At 47.1% G+C, this 12,425-nt stretch overlaps 1 protein-coding gene across 5 annotated transcripts in view; it reads left to right on the top strand.

The window, feature by feature from the left end:
• The window catches only part of GFPT1 (glutamine--fructose-6-phosphate transaminase 1), a 235,941-nt gene that overhangs the window by 110,922 nt on the left and 112,594 nt on the right, over positions 1-12,425 (top strand). For 2 of the 5 annotated variants that reach the window (XM_069618891.1, XM_069618889.1), the window contains exons 9-10: positions 3,306-3,350; positions 8,844-8,949. In XM_069618891.1, the coding sequence (XP_069474992.1) occupies positions 3,306-3,350; positions 8,844-8,949 (151 nt within the window). The remainder of the gene's footprint in view (positions 1-3,305; positions 3,351-8,843; positions 8,950-12,425) is intronic. The other 3 variants (XM_069618893.1, XM_069618892.1, XM_069618890.1) reach the window with 2 other exon arrangements.

Below are 12,425 nucleotides of genomic sequence, written 5' to 3'. Positions count from 1 at the left end.
ATCAAAAGCTGTCCTTACTACACTCGCCCTGGCAACAGCCTATGTCGGGAATGCAGCGCATAATCCCTAATAGCTGCTGACTCAGCACTTCCCTATCTCTGTGTCACACTGCCAATTATCTGGCGGCATTGGAGGCAGACTTGGAAGTTCCGCTTCAGCAGAGATATGTAGCTTACAAATAATACTGTAAAATAATGCCTGTTTTCCATCAATCAATATGCACATTTATAGAGTGCAACTGTCACTGAAGGCATCATGTATTGATATATGATATGATAGTTTATTTATATAGCTCCTATACACAATGTGTTTCGAAGCGCTTCAAGGCAAGGGAGGGAACAAGGGAAAATACAATCACATTCTTACAGGCCATGAACGGTAAGGATGTGAAATTAACTATCGTACTCGGCCTGACGACATTTCAGATAGTGCAAGTGCTAAGACATAGATAAGGAAGGGAAGGGGAGAGTGGAAAGGAAATGAACAGACAGGCAACTACCGTACTAGGCCTGACGACATTTCTGGTAGAGCCAGAGAAAAACAAAAGGTGAGTGAGTGGGGAGGAGAACGGAGGGAGAGGAACGGAGGGAGAGGAACAAAACAAGCGACTATCGTACTCGGCCTGATGACATTTCAGATAGTGCTGGAGAGGGAAGAGGGCTGGAGGGGGAGGGTAACGAAAAAACAAGTAAGGGTAGGGGGGAGGAGACAGACGAGGTTGATATCATACTAGGTCCAGGGACAATTCTGATAAAGTGCATAGAAGAAAGTAAGGGGAGGAGGGGAGGAGCTAGGAAAAGGGAGAGGAGGAGAGAACAGAGGGTAAGCAGTCAAAAAGAGAGGCGAAGCAAGAGAGAAGAGCAAATACAATTGCAGAAGTCAGTAGTAACACATAATGTTGCAAGCCTGGATACAAGATTAAGATGGGTCAGCATGATTCAGGGCCACCATGAGAAAGGGTGATGCACTGTGTATCCATGAAGTCCATATGTCAAATCCAGCATTGGCCACAAGACGGTGATGGTGAAACCAGAATGTATCAGGACAGACTCCTGCAGAAGTAGGCTGGATGGGGTTAGGGTGAGCAGGGTAGAAGAATCAAGCAAAACGGGCAACACTTGTGTGCGGGAAGGGGGGGCACAAGGGAACATCACGGGGGGACCAGAGGGGTGGGGATGGCCTGTGGGGACAGAGGGAGTAAACACATGTTGGTGCATGCTACCTGCTGTCTGAGTAGGGGTTCGGGCCCTGGATCCTCCTGGTCCGAACAAGTCCAAACAGGAATTGCCCCTTTCTTTTGTCTGCCCTGCTTCGGACGGCCGGGTGAGAGACACCCTGTATCTACAGTTAAGAGCAGGAAGGAAGAGGCAGGGCTAGGAAGGTGGGTGGTGCTTAGGCCAGGTGACCTAGATCCACTGGCACCTGCTCCCCATCTGCAAAGGAAAAGAGACTGGAGGGCTCCTTAAGCAGGGAAAAAGAGCGGCAAGCAGGAAGGCACCAGGTGGGCGGGGCTTAATAAGTGTGAAAAAGAGCGGTGATCAGGAAGGCACCAGGTGGGCAGGGCTTAGGCCAGGTGACTTATATCCACTTGCACTTGCTCCCCATCTGCAAAGGAAAAGAGGCTTGAGGGCTCCTTAAGTAGGGAAAAATAGCAGCAACCAGGAAGGCACCAGGTGGGTGGGGCTTAGGCCAGAAGATGCAGAAGAAGAAATAAACACCCTAAACGAACAAGTAGGTTTTCAGGCTGTACTTAAAAAGACCCAAATCTTGGGTGCAATGGAGAGCCAGAGGATGAGCATTTCAGAGCTTCGGGCCCACGACGGAGAAAGCCCTGCCGCCAAACCCACTCACGATGGTAAGCAGTTACCTCTGATAACACTGCATCAGTAGAGTGAAGAGAGCGCCCTGGGGGATATAGCAGCATCTTCTCCTGTATCGATTGATAGCCTTTCCTATTCAACGGCCGATGGATGATGCATAATGCCTTGAAGTGCAACCGAGCTGGCACAGGCAGCCAGTGTAGTTCGCGACGATCTGTGGAGACATGATGACCGTAAGGAATGCCCTTTACCAGATGAACTGCTGCATTTTTGCAGTACCTGAAGACATGCAATAGGTAAGCCGCTGGGAAAGAAATGCTGCATTACAGTAGTCAAGACTGCTGTTCAGGCAGGCCACTAAGGTATTGGCATATTTGGCCTAAAACATTTGACCTAAAACATTTGACTTAAAACATTTGATTGAATTGTTTTGAGCTTTTATTTTTTTGGCCAAATTTAAATATATATATATGGGGTGGGTAAGTGTATAGATTAGGTTGAGGGGAAGTGGGGGAGTTGCGGGGGTCTCCCCCATATTTTAGAATGAAAAAATATCAAATGTAGGTCAAACGTTTTAGGTCAAATAGACCCAAACCGGCCGCTACCACTTGAGCACCAACAGCTACAGGAATAAAGGGTAAGATTTTCCAGAGTTGTTTCAATTTCAGAAAACCCAAGCTACAGATGGTATTAATCTGGGTTTACGTAGTCAGTGAGGCTGACATTCTAACATTTCAACGTCCAAGTTCTTAACTATTTATCTGGGACCAGGAGGGGGCCCAACGATACCGGCCAAAAATCAGAGCATTGGGGCTCTTGGGTGATTTCCTGGGCTAGTATCTTGCTCTGAGGCAATGTGAGACCGCTAGCAGTGCATGGAAGACATTGTCTGCTTCAAGCATAGGAGGCAACAGTGCACAAGCCCAGCACTAAAAGTTCTACATAGACTGGAGACCAATGATTCATTCAAAGTCACAGTAAATCTAAGGACACCATAAGCATCTGAAAGTGCCAGTGCCCTACATTAAAAACCTAGGATGGCTATACCCATAGTGGTTTAGGTGCAATCACCAGAGGGCACACTCCCACCCCATGGATATACGACCCGACCCCAGGCCAGTGACATTTTTCAGTGGTTGGTAAAGAGATGGACCACAAGGATATAGACTCCATGACACCAGCACAAACCTTTCCCTGTAATAACTAATTGGAATTGGGTGCATATTTTCAGGAGTTGGGCACAGTTACACCTCCTTGAATAGAGACATCTGTTAAATGAAATCCCTGGGCGTGGAAAGGCATGTACCAGTGATAGGAAGTCCTCCTATCCCTTGGCGGGTCGATGAACTATAGGAGAGGCACTGCAGGTACAATGGTTTATTTAATTCATACGAAATGGACTTTCCGTGGCTTGTTTAACACTGTCTGTCTTGCTAATGTGTTTGCCCTGCATTTTATTTGGCTTCTCTTTCATATTCCTTTCAGCAGCACCGGTCCTGGGCCATTCTATCGATGATGGTCTGGAACAAGGTGCCTATTCCAGACCTGCCTGATTCTGCAACTTTTCTTACATACTGCTTTGTACAAAGGGTCTTCCCCGTGGCAGGAAACGGTGCTGGTATTGCTTTCCACTTCTCCCTCGTGCCTCCATGCACATTCTAGTTGCAGTCTGTTCCTACCATGAGCAGGAGTTTAGAGCATCTGAGGTCCAATGACAGACTCTGCAAACTGAGGTTTGCAGTTGAGTTTTTCCGTCGCTCTTTTCCCCTCCGTTCTGGAAGTGCCAGTCACCTCATTCAAAGTGTATTTTTTAATAAACCCTTGGCACTGGTGTCCATCTGGATCCAGCAGCTTAATAGTTAAAACAAGTGAAAGAGGCTGCCCGCATTCATATTGAGATACCTCTGGCCTGGTTGACAAAGATTTGCACTGGATCAAATTCTATTCTAATATCAGGCCCTATTTTGAATCGGTATCTTTTCCTTCTGGCAGCTGCTTCCATCAGTTACAGGAAATGGCTAAACGGAAGAGGGCGGTCTTTAGCGGAAGCAAGTGGTCTATTCTCCTATGTCTCTGGAGCCAGTTGTCTCGGTAGGAGGACCAGTGTTGCTTTTCCCAATCCTTTGGACATGCGGTGTCAGGGTCTCTATGAAATCTGTGCTGAAGGAGGCTGACTCGCTTTTCAGTTTTAGCAATGCAGATTGTGACCACCACTTTCCTGTTGGGCCTCCCCTCCACTGAACTGCGACCCAGGCTGGTGTGGTTGCGTTTCAGTGGCTTGTGTTTTGGGTTATATAAGTGAGTGCAATCATTTCTGTCCCGCGCCCTGCAGAGTCAACCACCGCTTGCGGCTGGGTGAGTGTTGTGGTTAGTCATTCTGGGTCATTTTGCTGGTTGTGTCCGTCACAAATACCATCCCCATTTCGTCTTATCCTAGCGCTGTGGGATTGGGGCAAGGCATGTGTGAGGAGACTAAAACATCATTTTACCCAGTTGTAGTGGGGAAAGCTTGTCCTACTTGTAGTTTATTTAGCAAAGGCACCTTGAAAATGCAATCACCCGCAACCTCTGCCGATGCACTACTGGAGTTATCTCTTGAAGCAGGCCGGCTATCTCCCCAGTGTGGCACCCTTCCTCAGCGCCGTAGTGTTGGAGCATATCCATGAACGTACCAAGCCCAAGGTTTATAATAGTTGCAGTGTATTCGTGCTCACACCGGTCTTTCATTTGCAACAAACCCTTGTAACTGTGCAGGGCATCCTGCTGCACCATAGGTGGAAAGCAATACCAGAGAAGAACCAAACGTGCCCTCATGAACATTACCTGGGGGGGATGGGAGGTCCCTAGCAATGTGCATGCTGTACACCAGTCTTTCATTTGCAACAAACCCTTGTAACTGTGCAGGGCATCCTGCTGCACCTTAGGTGGAAAGCAATACCAGAGAAGAACCAAACGTGCCCTCATGAACATTACCTGGGGGGGATGGGAGGTCCCTAGCAATGTGCATGCTGTGGGCTAAATTGCCACCTGAACATCTCAACTGCTGCTTCATTCTTTCTATTCCCATTTCTCATTAAAATCTAGTTTACATTTACTTTCATTTTATATTATTTTTCTTCTGATTGGTGAGTCAAATTATTTACAGCAGCCTGAGGGTCATGAACTCTGCTTGATCAGATGCAGTGCCAACATGAACACAAGTACAACTTTTCATGAAAAGCAAAGGGCACGCGCTGTTCCTCTTGTGATCTCGCAAGGCAGGTACCTTGCACTGACAAAGGCAGGAGGCAGGAGATGGGAGAGGGGGGTGGTTCCGTTGGCCAAATCGCTCTCTTTTCTTTTAAGCGTCTGCTTAGTGCCCGCTTGCCCGTCCTAAGGCTCAATCTGGGGGCAGACCCAGAGGGCGGATGCTCTCAGACTGTAACACTGTAAACGAGAAAATCAAAGTAAATGCACTCTTAGATTTTCCAGAAATGCAAGCAGGTGCCCTTCTGTTGGTACCATGTGGATTTGCACACCTTCTCAAACCTCCTTTATTTTGAAATGAGGAATGACCATTGGTGCAATCCAAAATTCTCCCTGGTGAGGTGACGAGTGCACACTCACCTAAATAAAAATATATGTTGGGGTAATGAGGGGATTCTAGCAAAAATTCCAAACCCTGAAATTGCCCATTTCAACGCAGAATCGTTTTGTACGTGTGAGTGAAGCAGCCTCCACATGAAAGACGGTCCATCTCCACTGAAGGGGCTTTGCCAATTGAAGCCAATGGGCTTGAATACTCCGATGCACGACATGCATGCAGTGCTTAGGCTTGGCCTGTCCTGTCCAGTTGCCGATGAGGTGCTGGCGTTCCACTGGATTGGTTAAGCTCCTTTGTTCCTGTGCCTTGGACTCCAGTCTCGTTTGTGGCGTGCATTAGGATCCTCCCAGCCTCAGCTTCTTTTTTAAAATATCTCCATCCATCCTTTGCCTAAACCGATGAACTCCTTTTGCCTCCATTTATATTCCTACCCTAAGCACACCCAGATTTCCTCTGTCTGGGTGAGGATAGGGTGACATCATCCAGCAATTTCCATCGAGGTTTGTCCATCCACTCAATGGTCGTCAGTCAATGGCTCAAATGTAATTCTGACAAGATTGAGGTTCTGATTGTGGGAGAGATCAAGAACCTTTTGGGTCCATCCTTCTGGTCTCTGGATGGACTATTGCTATGCCCCCTTCCCCAGTGCTTGCATTGGCTATCCTGTTCAATAAAGAATCTGGATTATTTCTCAGCAGTGTCAAGGAAAATATTGAACGTCCAAACATGAGCCGGACATGCTTGCATCCAAACATGAGCCGGACATGCTTGCATCCAAACATGAGCCGGACATGCTTGCATCCAAACATGAGCTGGACATGATTGCATTCGTCTTCACTGGAATCACACCGATAACCTAGATCACTTTGGCTTCGTACTTCCTTTAAATATTCATCCGAAGGTCCCTATACTGCTTGAAATCCGCTCTCCATTTGGAGGCAACCCTTGCCTTTTTATTGGTCCTGTGTTCTACGTCCTTATTTTGCCATGCTTGCCCCACTGGCACATCTACGCTGTCCCGCCTTTTTGTTATCGGTATCCTAGCAATGACTAGTTAACCCAGGCTGAGACCTTCCATTTGGTACCTACAACTGAGCAAAATTCCAATCCGATTCGGTGTAATAGTGTGCACCATAATCCTAGATTTCATCAAACTCCCTGTCAGAATAGACCGCCAAAGCGGTGCACAATTATGCTATAGCACTGTGGTAGTTCGGCGTCTGCCATTTCGGTGCCCTAAAAATTATCCCAAAAGCTAGCCAGCATGTGCCCTGTGGTAACGGTATTATATATTTGTTTTAATGGTCAAAAGAAATTAAAGTTTTGCATGGTTGTTCTTAATCCGTGTTTTGTTTTTGTTAGTTGGGATTGGTTAGCAACCATACAGTGCAACTTGATGTGTTTTTTTCAATATATATATATATATATATATACCATTTCTGTTTCTTCCAGAATGCACTTGTGGCCGGCCCCTTTCTTGCTCCATAGTGTAGAAGCAGGGTCCCTTGTAGGTGCTGTTAGTAACTCCAGATGACTGAATGCATACACTTGTTGGTTGTCGTGTCAACTCCCAGGCCCACCTGTCTCTCTCTGGCCTCATTCTAGCGCCATTCATCTACTACGGCCTCAGAGCAATATCTGAGCAATCTATTTGAGGGAGGCCAAAATAAAAGGCTCATCCCAGAATGTCTATGTGCCACTTTTAAATCCAGTAGAATGCAGCGGAGGTCGTTTTAAATGTCAAAGTGTAATTTTCAGCATCTACAAAATGTGCCTCTTATCAGGGCTGTTTGCATCTATTTCATAGAGATTTCCACCTGAGAAAACCTTTACCAGGGAGATTGTAATCTGTATTACGAGGTACATTGCCTGCTATTTGGGTACATGTTTTCGGGGAAACCTGAGCATAACCTTAATCCAATTTTTGGCAAATAAATGTATATAATTTCAAGCGTGTCTTCGGGTTTGTAATTTCGAGCTAGAGTTGCTCATCAGGGGTCAAGCCATAGTTTTGTTCGGCAGGTTGTGTCTGGAAATTAAATGCGATGGTGGAAGTTGCTCCATGCTTTCATCCACACTCCTACTTTTGCCAGAGGGGCTCGATTCTCTTGACAGATCCATGACAGCTGTGCTTACGACGATTAGCAAGTCTTCTGTGAGAACTGCTGCTTTCCCTGGCCAGGGTGTTCAGGCCTGGTGGAACATAACCCTCTAAAACGGGGGTCTGCCAACCTGGCACTCACCAGATATTCTGGACAGCAACCCCCATGGTCCCTCGCCATTGAGGGTCAGCCTACATCGGTGGAGCTCCCTTTCTTGCCAGCGCACCATAGTTTATATCGACATGCTCTGGGGGCAGAGACGTTCATCTTGGCACTGCGGATAAAGCAGGGTTGGTTATGTTCAGAATTCTGGGTGTCTGGGATGGTGGGATTTTTGTGACCATATCTTTCCTGCTTCATGAATCAACCGGGTGCTCCTGAGGATACTGCACACGAATCAGCCTAATAATGCAGCCCTTGTGGGTGGAGTGGAATGAAGACCTCTCCCAAATGTTGAATCCCCCCGTTGATCATTGTGGTTGTGGGTGCGCTGAGGTTGTATGCTAGCTGATGCGGGCGTCAGGGTTTTTTTGGGGGGGGGTCCTGCAGTTTCAATTTGCCTTACTGTCAAACAATGTAGAAAATGCATCTTTTTCAATGGGCAGCCTCTCTGACCATGTGACCGTATTTAAAATCCGTGAAATACCTATGGTCCGATTTCAGAAGACGAGGAGTGTCCATAGACCTAGAAAGTGATTTGTTTTTATTGGTGGCCATACCATTGGGAAATTAATGCCCTGGTTGTTAATGCTTGTGGCGGGGTGGGTGGGAGAGATACTGTGCATCGTGCCATTCATGACTCTCATTGGCCCTTATGGGCAATATAATAAGTCTCGTTCACCGTCTTCAAATATCACTTGGCTTAATGTGCTCTTCATCATCTCTTCCCTAGCCCCGAAGTCCTCGCCATGTGGCTACAGCCCTGGATGTAGGAATTTTCCTCTAGCAGTGGAGCGCATGAGCAGATTATGCACGGGTGTTCATGGGTAGATGCTCTTCCGAACTAGACGTTGGTATTCAGAACATAATGCAGGATAAGCCACGTTTTGGAGGAATGGTTTGGATAATGTGGGCTGTGGCGGGATGCAACCAGTTCTTCAGTCCCACCCACTCGCACCCCTTAATTCTACCTCCTGCCTTTGCTAATGGATGATGGCACCTTTAAAAGGACAGAACTCATGAGTAAGATGGGCGGGAATCTGTCTGCTTTGCCCGTCCCTATCCTCCATCACCGGGCGACGTCATTGGCGTGAGGCAACCTCAGCGCACCTGTAGTCTGTCTGATTTTTATTTTTTTTTATGCACTTGCTTACTGCGCAACAATCATTCCTTTAACAGGGAAAGACAAGAAGGGGTCCTGCAGCCTGCCGCGTGTTGACAGCACCACCTGCCTCTTTCCAGTGGAGGAAAGAGCAGTGGAATACTACTTTGCCTCTGATGCCAGGTAAGTCCTTCAAATCCATCAAGACCAGTTGCCTCCGTTTGAAAGAACTTGTGTTAACTGTGTTCTCATTTGAATTTATTATATGCGTCTTATGACCAAAATGACTCTGGGTGCTAATACAAACGCACACTCGCATTTCATTTACTAAACCGACTAAAGAGTGAACGTTTGTGCCAATTTAGGCTCCTCTAACTTGTAATATTCAGTTACTCAAAGAATATCTCAATCACAGAGCCAAGCGCCATTGAATCTGGCGTCGGATGTTTTTACTCTTAGCACCTTTGGAGGCCCCATCCACCAATAAGAATGCTATTAACGCTGGCTCCATTCACTAAGGGAAGCCTGTGTTCCAAGCGTTCTCATTGGTGACGGGCGCTCCCATTCCCCCTCACCCTTCACCATTTAGCACCGTGTAGTTTCCTACACGGCTGCTAATGGTGTCCTTTTTTCAAAAATGAAATTTACCTTTTGTGGTGCGGCTCGGCTTCGGCAGTGCTGCTCTTCGGGAAGTCTGTTGTCCATATTGATGACGCCACATTCATCAACATTGAAAATGGACTTGCCTGACAGAGGCCAACTGCATTGGAAAGGTAAGTTTCTTCCTTTTTTTTTTTTAAAAAAAAAAAGGAAAAGAAAAAACATCATAAGCTCCTTTTGTAGAGAAACTAGTGGTGATGTTGACCTCGGTGGCGGGCCGACCCTGTCGGTAATGGCACCACCCCCCTCATTAAGGGACCCTTCCTTGGCTCGGGCCCTTCTTAATTGGGTGGTGGGTCGTTACCGACAGGCTCTTTTTATGGCTCATTCTGCGAGTCATAGTTGCTTCGAGATAACCAGTTGATATCCACTACTTGTTTAGTTGTGAGTTAGAGCAGCACCTGTTCTAAAACTCCCCCCCCCCCCCATAACCCTAACTAGGGCTGGTGATAAAGCCCTAGCTGTCCCAGTGCAGCGTTCAGCCCTTTAAAGGCCGGTTTTTCTACAGGGCTTTACTGATGAAGCAAAGTTGCTTGTAAGGGCCATTAAGGGTTGACAAAAGACGATCAGTCCATATAGGGCTGGTAGTGGTTTTTCAGGTCCTGTACAGCATCCATCTCCAGTCTGTACACAAAGCGGCTATCTCTGATCGAGTCCGATGAATCCCAGGACTCTCCCCGCCCCGTGTTCTGTCTTGGTGGCACAGGTACCCTTCGATGTGTTTCTCCTTCAGCAAGTGATCCTTTCGATAAAAAAATGATGAAAGCAGAAAGGTCCAGTGACTAGTCTCTGTTGGCATTTGTGATGTTCCTGACCGTATGTAACAATTTTGCTAGGTTTTCTTGTCCGTGATTTACCAGAGAGCAAGTAAAAACATGAATCGGAGGATGGATTGTTAAAGGTATGCCATGGGATGCACTGTGACATTTCCACCATCTCGGCTCTGACCTCACTTCCATGTATTCCTCAAATTTAGACCCTCTACAGACCCTGTTCCTGTTCTTTCTCATTGAGTCATTGTGCAGTCTGCAGAACACACACTTGGGGAATGTCTGGGGTTGAGAGTGAGTGATGGCACTCCCCTTATGTGAATTGTGGGTTCAAAGGAGAGTGTTTATGAGGGTGCTGAAGTGCAGATCCATCACAAGTCTCCTCTTTCCTCCCTGTGCTATGTCTAGATGCTGGTAAAATAGGCAGCACAACATGCAGGCTTCAGCATTTGAGACAGACATTTGTGTGAGTTGTGAAGGCACGCGTCCCCAACCAGCACGATCGTCCCCGCAATGAGAGACAATGAAGGACTCTCCCAGGATGGGAATAAGCCCAAGACAAAGTGCGGGTGAGCGTAAATGGGAGTTTATCAATCAGAATAGGGCATGCAAAGAACTCTGCAAACTCCGAGAGTGCTCTGTCTGACAATAGCAAAGACAGGCGTATATATTTACAAAAAACGTCATCAGAACCTACATTCTATAGGGGGCACAAGTGCAATGAGATTGGGTGGCGACGACTAGCTATAGGTGCTGCTGCGATGTGGTTGGCCTTGGCTGGAGGACGTTACTGGTCAGCCTCATGGGTTGGGCTGGGCCTGGCAGGTCTGCTGGGTTCATCCGGGCGGTGTCGTTGTGCCACTGTGGCCAGTGTCAGAGATGAATGTCTTTTCCTGACTTATTTGCCCTAGGCCAAGCACACCGCAGTCATTCAGTTATTGCAATATTATCTTCTTTAGTAAATCTTTCAATAGGTTATTCTACAGGTTAATGCAACACAGGAGGAATGCACCTTAAGAGGGGTTTGATGACGATTCATCAGTACATGGTTACCAGTGTCCTGTTGACCGGGTACCATAGGTCGTGGGGCTAGGTCTCAGGGCGTGGGACAGGCGGTACATGTCTTTTTGTCTTGTTAGAAGTCATTATGAATGTGCTGCTGTATGTTGCCATAGTATTGGGTGTCCTAATTTTACAGGGGCCATAAACCTAAGGTGATCCGGTGGGTTGTGGGGTTTAGGAGAGGGTGCCTTTGGATTTGTGTATTCAGGCGGAGGTTTACTACTGGGCTGTAAATAATGCAGGTGGCGGACCGTGGCCTTGGGTGCTGCAGAGGGGACTACAAATCTTTGAAGCGGCTCCAGCCTAGTTGGGGGAGGTGGAGCAGCGCGGCGCGGGCCTCTGCCCTCCCGTCTGGCAGGCTCCACTGGGTGGGAGAGGGAATGGCCTTGCATGAACTCACAAAGGCATCTTCCTCGTGTGTTGCCGATTTGCGGTGAAAGCATCATAAACATTCAAATAACATACAATACTAATTGAGTCATTTCAAAGCTCACATCTTAATATTGCTAATGCCTCTCGAATTTAGCCAGTTCGAGCACATTATTTGTACACTATGTTTTAACAACTACAACATTGTGTTATATGCATATACATTTGCAGTTAGTGAGGTAGTAGTGAGGTTGGTGGAGCACATAGGAAATGACTTGCCACCGTACATGACGGTAGTGGCACATAAGGGGCTTGGACTTACACACATGGAGGGTGCATTCTCGCGTGTCCTTCACATGAGCCCTCAGTATGGTTGCATTTGTCTTTCTTTGCACTCTAGCAGCATTAGTTCGGTTGTGGCGCGGGACCGTGGGGTGTAAGCTTTTCAATGAGGCACATAACAAATAACCCCCCGGGACACTTTTATTATTTGCACACAACTGCAGTGGTGGGGGTGCTTCATTGCTTATGCCATGTGAACATGTATTCTGCCATATCTGTACGTTTTACAAATTTTCTAATCAAAAGGGGTTTGTGGAGAAAATGCACGTATTGCAAGTAGTTTTGGCATTAGTATTTGGGAACTTTTGCTTTTATTAAAGAACCATTTTTCAGTTCTCTTTCCACCCAGGCTCTGCTGGCCGGGTCATGCTGTCATGCTGGGAGCAGCGATACACTGCGGAAGGTGAAATGTTACAGTGTTGGTATCTTACACTGGCTCATGTCCGTCTCGTTCGT

The sequence above is a fragment of the Ambystoma mexicanum genome, chromosome 10 (assembly GCF_040938575.1).
Source record: "Ambystoma mexicanum isolate Mex_15411 chromosome 10, UKY_AmexF1_1, whole genome shotgun sequence".
Taxonomy (NCBI): Eukaryota; Metazoa; Chordata; class Amphibia; order Caudata; family Ambystomatidae; genus Ambystoma; species Ambystoma mexicanum.
The sequence above is the reverse complement of the archived record's forward strand: the minus strand, read 5'-3'. Positions and strand labels throughout refer to the sequence as shown.